General features: G+C 38.5%; 1 protein-coding gene across 1 annotated transcript; it reads left to right on the plus strand.

The window, feature by feature from the left end:
* Positions 1-1,123: 1,123 nt before the first annotated feature.
* Positions 1,124-12,558, plus strand: cat (catalase). Its single transcript, XM_062421644.1, has 13 exons — positions 1,124-1,281; positions 2,282-2,453; positions 2,996-3,106; positions 4,011-4,141; positions 5,312-5,416; positions 5,546-5,671; positions 5,781-5,972; positions 6,606-6,758; positions 6,921-7,059; positions 7,475-7,605; positions 8,195-8,302; positions 8,768-8,851; positions 10,824-12,558. The coding sequence occupies exons 1-13, from the start codon at positions 1,216-1,218 to the stop codon at positions 10,887-10,889; spliced, it is 1,584 nt and encodes a 527-aa protein (XP_062277628.1). The 5' UTR covers positions 1,124-1,215; the 3' UTR covers positions 10,890-12,558.
* Positions 12,559-13,839: the final 1,281 nt, after the last annotated feature.

Genomic DNA, 13,839 nt, shown 5'->3' on the forward strand with positions numbered 1-13,839 from the left:
ATTAAACTCCAATATTGTTGCTGGTCAATTAACTACTATTAAAACACCTCTGGGAATTTAACATGTGATGTAATGTATACTAACCCCTTTAAAAGGGTTTACAGTTCCTTTTATGTTACAGGAAACACCTTGACATTCTGAATGTGCAGACTTCTCGTTAGCATTAAAGACGTTTCTCTAATAGGTACCTCTTTGCAGCTGGAATGTGAATGGTAATATTGCTAACAAGCAGTTTTTTGGTTAAAATTAAGATAATGTGACAAGGGTCAAAGCCAGAATGTCAAGGTGGCTTTTTATCTGTCTGAGATATTCTCTATGACATTGTGCAATAGTGCTGTTTTGTTGTAACTTTTGAATGTGACTTATCATGTGAAATATCTGCTAACTAAAAGCATCATCAGCCTTATGCATTGTTGTGCATTCCTTCTTCTTTTTCCAAGAAGAACCTACTCTATGTTTTTGGTCAACCTCCAGCTGCATTCCTCACCTCACATTTAAAGTCAGTCCAAAAATAATACACCTGTGGTCATACAATAAACAACATTTCCTACTGTGCCAAATAATGAAGCAATATTTTCATTTACAATCAGCATTTGCATTTGATTCAACAAAGTTGTAGCCTACATTCAACCATGCATGAAGTTATTTAGCACTTGATGTGAATGTGCCTCAAAATTACAGTGTATTGTGTGAATGCTGTTTGAAATAAAAGCAATTCAACAGTAACAGTCTGACTTCTTGTTTATCTTGTTTGAATGAGCTTGAATTACAGGGCTGGTTTTTGCAGACAACTGTTGCTGTGAGATATGGTATACAGTTGGAGATATCCTCTGTAAAAACACTGACAGCTTGATTAAATATTACACCCCAGCTCAAAGAATTAACACCACCAAGAACTAAAACTAAATGTTAAAAACTGTCCCTCACTCCTAAATCCAACCCTGGTCACAACTCACCCAAAGTTATTCTGCATTATTTAATTGCAATAGAAGATCTTTGCTTTTGTGAGACGATCTTTGCTTTTGTTATTTTTTCCCCCTGATGTCTCAAAAGTAGGTCAGTTTCCTCCCAGCAGCCAATCAGAGGAGAGGGGTGCTGGAGGGGGCGGGACCTCGTCGAGCAAAAGTCCAGGAAGAAATCTCCAGGAATCGGGACAGTATCGTTATTTCCTCCACAGTATCTTCTCATCCGTCACACCAGCGTTGACCTGTCGAGATGGCTGAAAACAGAGATAAAGCTACCGATCAAATGAAGACATGGAAGGCGAATAGAAGCTCTCAGGTCTGTATTTGAAGTGCTTTGGTGCTGCGCAGCTCTGTCTTGGGAGAAATGGGTGAGAGGTCGTTTGGGGTAACAAGCTAATGTTAACAGCCTAACACAACAAAAGCTAGCTGGTCCGGAAAACACCGAAATCTAAACATGCAAACGTGCAAATACATGTTGAACTACTTCACGCTACTGTAAACAAGGTTATTTAGCTTATTTTTGATCGTTTGTGCTCGTTGTTTTTGCGCTCACTAGCAAACATGCTTGTTTGCTAATGTTGCAGGTTAAACTCGCCTCTGTCGAAGAAGTCAAATAGCATCTATCAATAAGTGGTCACCAGCTGTTTTTAAGACCTTTTAAGTCACAGTATGAACGCAAATGGTTTCAATGTCCTGGGAGGCAATGTTTGAAGTAGGTCATTCTCCAGAGGCATGCATTGTGATTGAACTTCAACCCTGTCTGTTATATAACCACAGCATATCAGAGCAAATAGTCACTATCACCTATTGTAACCCTTATTTAAGCCCACGTCCCTGCAAACACTCACTGCATGACAGCTTGGATTTTGCAATGCCTAATGTGTATTATTATTATAATTATTGTTCCCTTTGCAGAAGTGCAGGTTTCCACAGTAGTCTGTATGTTGTGACAATACACATGCAATAAACAATGAATAGGAAACAATCATATTTTGGAAATGTACAGGATATAGCAAATATGTGCTTGTTTCAACCTCTTACATGTGAGGTTATTGCAGTTTGTTTGTGTTTCTTTATTATTGTAACATGACACTGCGCTGTCTCTTTTTTATTGTTTTGACATTTTGTAGACTAAATAATTAATCAGTAGATCAAAAATAATAATTATTGACAGATTTATCACTTATGAAAATACTTGTAGATTACAGTTATATTAAACAAAGAATTGGGGCTCTCTGAAGTTGGCCCCACATAGGTTGCATATCTTGCATAAGTGAATCTATGTGGTTTTATAACGTGGGTGTTGTTTGCAACAGAGGCCAGACACACTGACCACAGGTGCCGGCCATCCCATTGGAGACAAGCTCAACCTGCAGACTGCAGGGCCGAGGGGACCGCTGCTGGTTCAGGATGTGGTCTTCACAGATGAGATGGCCCACTTTGACCGGGAACGAATCCCAGAAAGAGTGGTGCATGCCAAGGGAGCAGGTGAGCCCTAAGCAGTGATCTGTGTTCATCCTTTACCATAACATCACAGTGTCTGACTAGTAATTTTCAAATCTGCTTTCTAGCTTTTTTGGATTTTTACCAAATCTCAGTCACGAGTGATACAGTCGAGATAATTTTGTCACAGCATAATGTTTGTGTTTTTTTTAACCATTTTTTAAAAACATGATATAATATTCAGACCTATTCTTGATATTGGAAAGAGCTCAAACCTATGTGCAGATACAACAAATTACATTGGTGCACCTTTAGCTACATTATCTGCCAAAGTCAACAGAAGTGACAGCCTAAAAACTATAAAAACAGACAAAAAGCAAATGGAGGCCGTTCTTGTTTTTCAGAATTAGCTCCCGGCCAATGCTAATCTCTGAAAGCTTTACATATCAAGGTCAGAAACTGTGAGGCAGATATTCAACAAGTTGTGTTTGTTGGCCTGGACACCCCCCAGTTAGTCTGAGCAGTTTCCTTCAAATATGTGAACCAAACAAAGACAAGTCTTACTTTTTTTCCCCTTGCTGACGCAGGTGCATTTGGATACTTTGAGGTGACTCATGACATCAGTCGCTACTGCAAGGCCAAGGTGTTTGAGCATGTCGGCAAGACTACACCAATTGCTGTCCGCTTCTCCACTGTTGGTAAGAACCATGGGATGTGTGTACATATGAGTTAGACCTCAGGGTCTGTATTGTTATTGTTGTTTACAGATTGTTTTGATAAAATGGAAATAAATAATTGAGATTTCTTTTATTACAACAGAGTTTTCCCCTGGATTTTATGTCACCTCAAAATTTGTATTATTGATTTACACCTCTAACCTTTACACCTTTTTGTCATGGATAAAGTGGCTTCCACAGATGTTTTCACTGCTCTACACACTGTCAGTTTTACCATAAACAAACAAACCCTGTCATAGGAGAATACATGTGCCACTTAAAAACATAGTGAATTGGCAGTTTCTACTCAGGCTACTCTTCACAGAACTGTCAAAACAAAATTTATGACATAAGATAAGTAGCACGTAATTTGAGAACTTCTAAAATGTGGTATAAGTTGTAAATGATATGTTTTTTTTAATTAGTATAGTATTTATGTAAGTAGTATCAACTAAGTAAAAATACTTTTGATATAATTAAGAGACTCGTCGTCTGAGTATTGACGACTTTGGAAGTTGTTACTTTCATGAACTTTGCACCACACTGGTTATCTGTCTTAAACAGGTGGGCTGTGCCCCAAGTGTTTTGATTGGCATACATATTTGCAGATAGTTAAGGAGTATTGGTAGCTTAAGAAGCCGTGATGCACTGCTCAAAACTTAAAGCTACACTGGTAAGGGTGTTTTGTAAAATTGCACTCATTTACTAGCTGAGAACCCAACTACAAAGACCACCACTTCCCCTCTAACCCAGACTTAAATGTTAGCTTTTGCTGATCTGATAAACGAGCCTCAAAATTAATTATGGAGCTGAAACAACAGATTTTTCATGATCAAATATTTCACTAATTTATGAGTAAAATGTTATAATGTGCATTTTATTCCAGCTGGGGAATCAGGATCAGCAGACACAGTGCGAGACCCTAGAGGCTTTGCAGTCAAGTTTTACACTGATGAAGGCAACTGGGACCTAACAGGAAACAACACCCCCATTTTTTTCATCAGAGATGCCATGCTGGTGAGTGGGTGTATGTGATGTATGAGCCAGGATTGGTTTAGTAGTGAAGGGCCACAATATTATTGAAGAACAGTGTGGCGGTACCAATTCTCCAGGCTTCTGCTGATTGGGAAGAAGCCTGAGAACTACTTTTTCCAACCATATTAAAAAACAATACAAACAGAATATTTACTTGGAGGAACCACCTCAAAATGTAAGATGTGGCCCTAGTACTAAACAAATGCCTCCTCGATATGTGTATAAAGGATTGGGTTTTTATTGTATTTGTATAAAAACACCACAATACAACTTCCACACATTAGGCAAGCAAAAGGCTTGCACAAATAGCACTGAGATCTGCCTAAAGCAGGTATCTTGGTTGTGAGCTTTTTTGTCAGTGTTAGCCAGGCTCCAGAATGCCCAAAGTTCCCTGTGCAAAAGACAGCAAAAAAGACTTGAAAGAAGATGTTGGCTGACAATATGTGTTTAAATGAAGTCTGCAGTGAATTCAGACTGCCCTGAGTGTGCACTTTCTCACCTCTCTTAAACCCCAGAAAAAGGGTGTTGTCACATCCTGATTGGTCAAGCAGGGAAAGCACACTGCTACTCTTAATTACTATGCGGGAACCAGTCCCCACACCCTGTGCAACATGTGATCCGAATAACCCCTCAATCAACCCAGAGGGATTAGACATTCAGCTGCACCTCTATTCCATAAAGGCCCATGTGGCTGCAGGTTTTCATTCCAACCAAGAAGCAGCACACCAGGCTTGCTTCAATCACTCATAATCAACATAGTTCAGTCTTGAGACAGTTGATTGGTCAAATTGTGTGCTCTTGATTGGTTGGAACAAAAACCTGCAGGCACACAGCTTTTTATGGAATAGTTTGGACATGCCTGAGCTACATGAATCCGAAACAGGGAACTGATAGCAAGTCCCAGGAACAAGTCACTGCTACCAAACTCTTTTCTCAAACATGCAAATAAATATAAATGTGTTTATATTTTTTTTAATTAATTACATCAGTCATAATAAGCTATTAAATGAACAACAGTTTATTGTATTTCAAAAAACAAACAGAAACAAAATGTGTAATTCCTTCTGCAACATGAATATGATCAGAAACATATTTCCAAGTTTCATAAGTATAGAAAGCATTGCATTGACCTGTGGCTTTTATCCCATGTAGTTCCCGTCCTTCATCCACTCCCAGAAGCGCAATCCCCAAACCCACATGAAAGACCCGGACATGGTTTGGGACTTCTGGAGTCTGAGGCCTGAGAGTCTGCATCAGGTAACTGCTACTTAGCTTAAGGCTTTTGTTAAGACAGACAGGTTGAGAGTGAAATATAAGTTGTATTGTGTTTCAGTGTATTGTTGCATGACATAATTTTGTGTCTTCTGTCCCATATCTCCTGTGTAGGTGTCCTTCCTGTTCAGCGATCGAGGTTTGCCAGATGGCTACCGTTTCATGAATGGCTACGGCTCTCATACCTTCAAACTGGTAAATGCTAGTGGAGAGCGTTTCTACTGCAAGTTCCACTACAAGGTTTGTTTGAGCCTGGGTTTCTTCCTTATTTCACCCTTATGTCACATTACAAATGTACTCCTTGGTATTGAAACATTGCTTACTTATGCCTTATGTCATACTTTTTTAGACTGATCAAGGAATAAAGAATCTGCCAGTGGATGAGGCAGGACGCCTGGCTTCCACCAACCCAGATTATGCTATTGGAGACCTGTTCAACGCCATTGCCAATGGCAACTTCCCGTCCTGGACCTTCTTCATACAGGTCATGACCTTTGAGCAGGCTGAGAAGTTCCAGTTCAATCCCTTCGACCTTACCAAGGTACTGCATCCCTCCACAGTGCAACAAACTGCACTGTACACTTCACTCACGTAGTTTTTGCCAAAGTGTCTGTCATTGTAATAGGATTTTTTTAAGATACTTTAGACCAAATTACACTTGTTAATATTACCAAGTAAGTAATAACTAAGTGAACACCATTAAAGTTAAAGCTGTCCTGTAAATGAATTACCAACACAGATAAAGGGTTTTTATCACCGTATTGCAGTTACCTAATAAACAAAAATGTTCACATCCATATCTTTATTGTGTTACGTGTTAGTTCCCTCATTCATGAGTTGATAGGGGGCAGTTGTAAAATGTGCATTAGGAGAACTTAAACATGGCAGAATTAATTGTATATCTCTTTACTTTGGATTGTGATCATAACTCTCTGCTTAGTTATAATTTACGTTCCAGTGAATAAAAGCAATGTGCATGCATGTCATGTTTAGTCCCCAACATGAGATTTCTACTTTTGAATGTTTACACAAATATGAAATGATGTGATGTTGAGAAAGGTCTTGGGTACATAGCACATACTTGGATGTTGGATCTTGGATGTATCAGTTCTTTGTTCCGCCCATCCAGCAGTAGGTGTCAATATACTTCAGCTGATGGAGTTTTCTTATGCAGGTTTGGTCACATAAAGAATATCCATTGATCCCTGTGGGGAAAATGGTACTCAACAGAAACCCAGTCAACTACTTTGCAGAGGTTGAGCAGCTGGCCTTTGACCCCAGTAACATGCCACCAGGCATTGAGCCCAGCCCTGACAAGATGCTGCAGGTAACCAACAGTATAGTATCACTTGATTGATTATCTGTCAAAGAAAACATAAATAAATCATTGAATTGCATGCTATGTTTTATTGCTATTATTTAATGTTCTGTTTGTACTCCATACTGTGTGATCATGGTCTTAAGTCACATAAATAATTTCTCCCTTCAGGGTCGTCTCTTCTCCTACCCAGACACACATCGACACCGTCTGGGAGCCAACTACCTGCAGCTACCCGTCAACTGCCCCTTCAGGGCCCGTGTGGCCAACTACCAGCGCGACGGTCCGATGTGCATGTTTGACAACCAAGGTATATATCTAAAATATCAGTAGTTACAGCTGTGAAACCACTTATATTCTGACTCATTGTTTTATCTTGGTCTTGTATTTAATCCCTTCCTATAATTGTAATACTAAGGGCTGCCCACCAGATGTCGCCATTTGAACATTTTCTTTCTCCCTTTATAGCTATAAAATATTTTTTTCAGATTCCCATCTTATCCAAACTGTGTGAAATGAATACTAAACAAACGCCATCTGTAAACTTCACACACAGTGTAGAATGTATACTATATGTCATATAGCTGATGTGTATGCTATCATTCATTTTATACAGGGAGCATATTTTTCTCACTATTAATAACAATTATGTTGTAGAATTCAACCTTCAACGGCATTTTTTCCTCATACCAGATTCACTAGTGTTTGGTCTGTCTGGCCTCTAGGTGGAGCTCCGAACTACTTTCCCAACAGCTTCAGTGCCCCAGAAACCCAGCCTCGATTCATGGAGTCCAAGTTCCAGATGTCTGGAGATGTGGCACGTTACAACAGTTCAGATGATGATAATGTCACACAGGTAAAGACTGTGTCACACTTTCGTAGGTGTGTTTAATGTGGCTCAACTATTTGCGCCCACAAGATCTAAATAAGTATATTAATAACATTAATTCACACATTTCCCAGCTCTTTATCCAAGAGGCAGAGCAGACCCAGACCCACAATTAATTATTCTGCACAGCCAATTCTTTAAAGTGCACTGCAACACGGCAAGAGCATAGTTGGACTACAAACTATGCATTTTCACATCATTTTGGACAATTTTTACAATATTTATAAAAATGAAATATATTTTATGGAACACTGAATGCCTGACACCTATAGTCAGTGTGAAGCCACTTATCAGCTGTTTGGATGGGTATGGTTACCACCTGATTCTGTAGCTCCCCTCAAGTTTTGAAAATGCACTAATACAAATAAGAGTTTTATCATCTACTCTCTTGCTAAAGGGGCAGTAAATGTGCTTCTTATATGCAGTGTAGTGTAATCATAAATATCAATAGTTCATTTTCAAACAGCAATTTTTACGTGAAATGCATTAAATTAATCAAATTTTAATTTGACCCTCTTTGACCAGGATTTCAACATTTCTTTGTGTTATATTGCAGGTTTGTGAATTCTACACTCAGGTGCTGAACGAAGATGAGCGTCAGAGACTTTGCCAGAACATGGCAGGGGCCCTGAAAGGGGCCCAGCTCTTCATCCAGAAGCGCATGGTGAGTCCACATCACATTTACCATGTTCACTCAGTGCAAGCACCACAGTCTATCACCTTATTATATGCTATCATGCTTTAATTATTTATGTTGTGAATTTTTCATCAATCTAAAAAAGTGACAAGAACAGTTTTAAAATGAAATATACTTTTACAAAGAAACTGAAGAAAGGACATTTTTAAAAAGATTGATAGTTAACTATTGGGTTGTTGAACTGATCTAATCACAAGTAGACAGCGCTAAATACAAGTGTATACCTCCAAGACACATTTTGATCCAATCAGTCAAACCACTTGCTGCCCTGCATCCTTTAAACCAGTGTGAAGAACACAGAGAAAAAAAAAAGAAATACAGACATTTCTCATGAGAATAACAAATACCGTTCTAACTTTGACAGGTAAGAGTGTTTACATAGTAAAAATGTTTTCAGGGCCTTTAAGTCTTTTTGTCGTTTTCTTTCTGCAGGTCGAGAACTTGAAGGCTATCCATCAAGACTATGGAAACAGAGTTCAGGCCCTTCTCAACAAGTACAATGCAGAGACCCCGAAGGTAAACCCAGTCCATGTCCAGTTAGATATAAAGTCTCTGCCCAGTACTGTGTAGAGGTAGTAATAGTAAATCAGTGCTAAGATAGATTTCAAGAGCAAATTAAATAATAGAATATTACAGCGGTCAAACAAATGCAAATGGATATATATCTACACTAAAACATAAAAATACATGTAGAAGCATACACACACAGACATGTGTATATATAAAACAATTCTACATTAGAGGAATGTCATGTCATAAAGAAGTAGGGTTTTAGATGTTGACACAGATGTCACAGTCTGATGTCTACAGAAAGTGCATTTCCAGAGTTTAGGGGCCCTGACAGCAAGGGCCCGATCCTCTCTGGTCACAAATAGGACCTGGGAACAACAAGAACTAAATTGTTACATAATCTAAGACCACACAACTAGGCATGGCCCGGTATGATAACCTTAGGCAAAAATATCACGGTTTCACGGTATTGTGATTACAGCTCTAAACTGTGTTATTTAGAAATGTCTGTATTTAAAAACAAAAAAATAACTTTTCCATTGAAGTCTTTTATTTTTAAACAATATATAGAACATGATGGAACATTAGTAAATATGTATTTAAAATAAATAACTGAATTCTTTCTAAATAAAAAAAATAAGTGCAGTCCTTAATGCAGTCCTTTAACTGAGGCTAAACCTGCAACTTAAGTCACGACATAAATGAATTATTTTCAGTGAAAAAAAACAACCTTCTTCTTCCAAGCCGTGGCCGTCTGTCTTTTTACGGTAGCCGAAGTATTCCCATACAGCCGACTTGGTCCGTTTAGACGGGGGGAAAAGTTGGTGGGGCTCGCCTCCTTCAGCCATCATACAGCCTGCAGAGCTACCTGCTTGTAACAGCAACCGGAGGTGCGTGGGGGGAGGGGTAACTTTCCGCTGCAGATGCACGCGACCTGAGGGACCTCCACTTTCTCTCTGACAAGACGTCACATAAAAAAAACCCTGCTCATACCGCAGGAACAGTATGACGGAAAATGTTAGGGGTTTTGAAACCGTGACTTTTTCATACCGTGGTATACCTTGAAACCGGTAACCAGCCCATGCCTACACACTACTATATGTTGTTGGGCTGTGAAAGTTATGCTGTGAAAGTAAGTAGTACAATTTGAAATCAATTCTAAAAATGTAAAGGAATCCAGTGCAATGACGATCGCCTAGGGATGTCACTGTGGACGGTGTATCAGTCAGTTCATCTCACTCTTTATTCCAAAGTGAAATATCTTAAACAATAGTTGGTATAGACATTGAAAGTCCCCATAGAATGAATACTGTTGACTCTGGTGATTACTTCGATACTACGATAATAACTATTAAGTGTAAACAACAGTTGCTTTCACATGAAGTAACACCACTGTGTATTTTTAAATGGAGCTATTAGAAAGACCTTACTGATCTGCAGGGAGAAATTCAGATATGTGTAGATATAGCCTCATGGTGAGACCCTGGGGGATTTAGACATTTAAGAATGTGTAATGTAATTTCATGAAAACAGGCACATTGCTAAGAGGACTAATTTCAATATTTAATTTTGGCTCTGACATAATATTAAATATTTCCTTTCATAATGATACCAGTTTTTTGTTCACTTGCTGTATATAACTGCTGCACATTATACCCTCTCTCTGTCTCTCTCTGTCTGTCTTTCTGTCTCTCTGTGTCTCTGTGTCTCTGTCTCTCTCTCTCTCTCTCTCTCTCTCTCTCTCTCTCTCTCTCTCTCTCTCTCTCTCTCTCTCTCTCTGTCTCTCTGTGTCTCTGTCTCTGTCTCCGTCTCTCTCTCTCTCTCTCTCTCTCTGTGTCTCTCTCTCTCTCTGTGTCTCTGTCTCTCTCTCTCTCTGTGTCTCTCTCTCTCTCTCTCTCTCTCTCTCTCTCTCTCTCTCTCTCTCTCTCTCTCTCTCTCTCTCTCTCTCTGTCTCTGTCTCTGCCTTCCACTTTCACAGAACACACCTGTGCATGTCTACAGCCGTCCAGGAGCATCGACCATCGCTGCGTCCTCCAAGATGTGATTCCTTAAATTTCCACTGGGGGACCTCCCCTCATTTATATGAGAACAAAATGCACTTACATAATTATCAACTGCTACTACCAGTCACAGGATATGGACTTAACTTGCCAATCAGAAATAAGACTGAAATACTTGTAACAATAGTGTCTGGGTTCATTTTTAATTGAACCAATTAATGCAGCTTATTTTTTTCTTAAATACCGTAAAAACTGGCGTATAATACGCACCTTTTAACGCAATATTTTTTAATTTAAAAGTGGGGTGCGTCCTATACAGTAGTAAAATACAGAGAGAGGTTGGATCTGGATATGATCATATGTATGTAAAAGGCCGTCCATACTAAGAATGATAACTATAACAGTAAAGATAATGATGTGAGCCTCCACACTCATGACCTATAACATCCTATAAACAGCGGTGTCAAGCATGCGCTGCGCACTCCAGCTGTGTCTGCAGCTAATGAAAATAGATTGACTATTGATGACCCATTAATGCTGTATGTTGTGCAGAAAAATGATTGTGTTTTGTATTTCGGGACACTAATCTTTAATAGAAAAGTGTTTTTTCCAAGCATGAGACCCCCCCAAAATAGACTGCGTCTTATACACCGGTGCGACTTATACACCGTTTTTTACGGTATTTGTTTGCTCTGAAAATAAACTAAGTGAAAATATATGATACATTGCCTTAACAATAAGTTAATAAAAGACTATAGCATAACTAGAGATCAATTCATCATGCCTTGGCTCTCTGGGCCACTCAGTCTGAAGAAAAAAGCCTTTTTAAGTTATTTTTGTCTTGATTGAACAGTTAAACATAACTTTTTTTAATGATTAAAAAGTAGTCCACATTTATGTTTAATTTTGACCAATGACTAGTCACACCAAACACCTTGTTGGAGTTGTATGCAAATAACAATACAAATGCAAGTTGATGCCTGATGCATTGCATTAATGACTGAATCTCAGCCCCTGGTAAATGCTATGAAGCGTAATGATTGTTTCTAATAATTCCTCAGGTTGTGTATACTACTATGTCATGTTTTCTTTTGCTAAAGTTAAGAAAAATGCATCCAGAGCTATTCGGGATTTCCTCTTACAACATTCAAACAATATTTGTGGGGGGAAAAAAAGATTTTGATCGGCTTATGAGAGTGTTTTTTTTCTTTTCAGTATGGGCCATAATTAGTTTTCGTCACATTTCTTTTTGCCTGACTGAAGAATAGACAATATGAATACATAGCAGACTATAATTACTTATGAGAAAACTGGATATTTCATCTTAAATGGGCAGAAATGGCAATATGAAATAATTTATTGAGAAAACAGGATATTTTTGAAGTTTTCACACATGTAAAAAGAGCCTGCCATCAGTGACCTACTAGCGAAAGATTTAAATGAGTGTTGAATTTGATTCTGTCATACTCAGTTCAGACTCATCTTTGAAAGAGATCAAAGATTCCCGACAGGATGCAAACATGTTAAAATCATTAAAAGAATTAGTTACATATCCTGCCACTGATATGTATTCATTAACTCTCCTTATCAAATGTTCCTAATTTGAATGTAATGTTTTTTATTAATATAAAAGTTGTGATCTTCTTTCGGATGGGATGTGTATTTAGTGCCTGTATCAATTATTTTGTAATTAAAGCTTATTAGCAGCTTTCATTTGTCACCATTTGTCTCCCTTATTTGTTCTTCTGCAGCTGTCCTTTTAAAGCAGGTTTGCATCTTCATGGAACTTAAGACGGCATGAGAAGTGAGAAGTAAATATCATTGAGCAAAATGTGCAGTTTGATCAAATATAGCGCAACAGATGAAACCTGACATGAGAGGGCTTCCTGCTAAGGCTACAGAGCTTCATCTGTTCAGTGCTTGATGTTTTGGCAGTTGCTGTTTTGTAAACCAGGGGATGTCTGTTGGATGAAGGCTTTTGAATCTTCCCTCTGATAATTTTCTAGGCAAGGCAAGGCAGTTTTATTTATATAGCGCATTTCATACACAGTGGCAACTCAATGTGCTTCACATAAAACAAACATTTAACAGAATTTTTTTTTAAAAACATGGAATTTGAGAAATAAAAATAAAACCCAATCATAGTAAACACATACATACCCCCCCCCCCCCCACCCCACACACACACTAACAATAAAAACAAAGTACAGAAACATAGAAAGAGAGAGAAATAAAATACTATAATAGAGCATTAAAATAAGATTGCAGCATAAAATAATGATTTGCTTTAAAATCATTAAAAGGACATAGAGTGCAAATGAAAGATTAAAATTTAAAGTGCTTTGAAAGAGCTCAATCATAAGCACAGGAGAAGAGAAGTGTTTTTAACCTGGATTTAAAAATATTCACAGTTGGGGCTGATTTCAGTTCTGGTAGTTTGTTCCAGTTGTGTGCAGCATAACAGCTAAAAGCTGTTTTACCATGTTTAGTCTGAACTCTGGGCTCCACTATCTGACCTGAGTCAGTAGATCTCAGAGCTCTACTGGGTTTATATTCTACTAACATGTCATTCATGTATTCTGGACCTAAACCAGTCAGTGATTTGTAGACCAGTAGCAGAACTTTAAAATCTATTCTATAGCTGACTGGGAGCCAGTGTAAAGACTTTAGAACTGGAGTAATGTGCTCTGATCTCTTTGTTCTGGTTAAAACTCGAGCTGCAGCGTTCTGAATGAGCTGCAGTTGTTTAATGCTTTTTTGTGGGAGTCCAGTCAGAAGACTGTTGCAGTAGTCGAGTCTACTGGAGATGAAAGCATGAATCAACTTCTCCTGGTCTGTTTGAGACATAAAACCCTTCACTCTGGATATGTTCTTAATCTGATAGAAGGTTGTTTTGGTGACTGATTTGATGTGACTGCTGAAGGTCAGATCTGTATCAGCTTGGTCGCTAGTTTTTAGAGAGAGCACTTTTATAGGTAATAGCTTCTAGACTAC

The sequence above is a fragment of the Scomber scombrus genome, chromosome 6 (assembly GCF_963691925.1).
Source record: "Scomber scombrus chromosome 6, fScoSco1.1, whole genome shotgun sequence".
Taxonomy (NCBI): domain Eukaryota; kingdom Metazoa; phylum Chordata; class Actinopteri; order Scombriformes; family Scombridae; genus Scomber; species Scomber scombrus.

What these genes read in the sequence shown, in the direction of transcription:
- cat (XM_062421644.1), top strand. Translation starts at nt 1,216, where the DNA reads ATGGCTGAAAACAGAGATAAAGCTACCGATCAAATGAAGACATGGAAG. An exon ending in ACTGCAAGTTCCACTACAAG is followed by an intron (nt 5,672 to 5,780) that starts GTTTGTTTGAGC and finishes ATACTTTTTTAG; the next exon opens with ACTGATCAAGGAATAAAGAA. An exon ending in ATCCCTTCGACCTTACCAAG is followed by an intron (nt 5,973 to 6,605) that starts GTACTGCATCCC and finishes TTTCTTATGCAG; the next exon opens with GTTTGGTCACATAAAGAATA.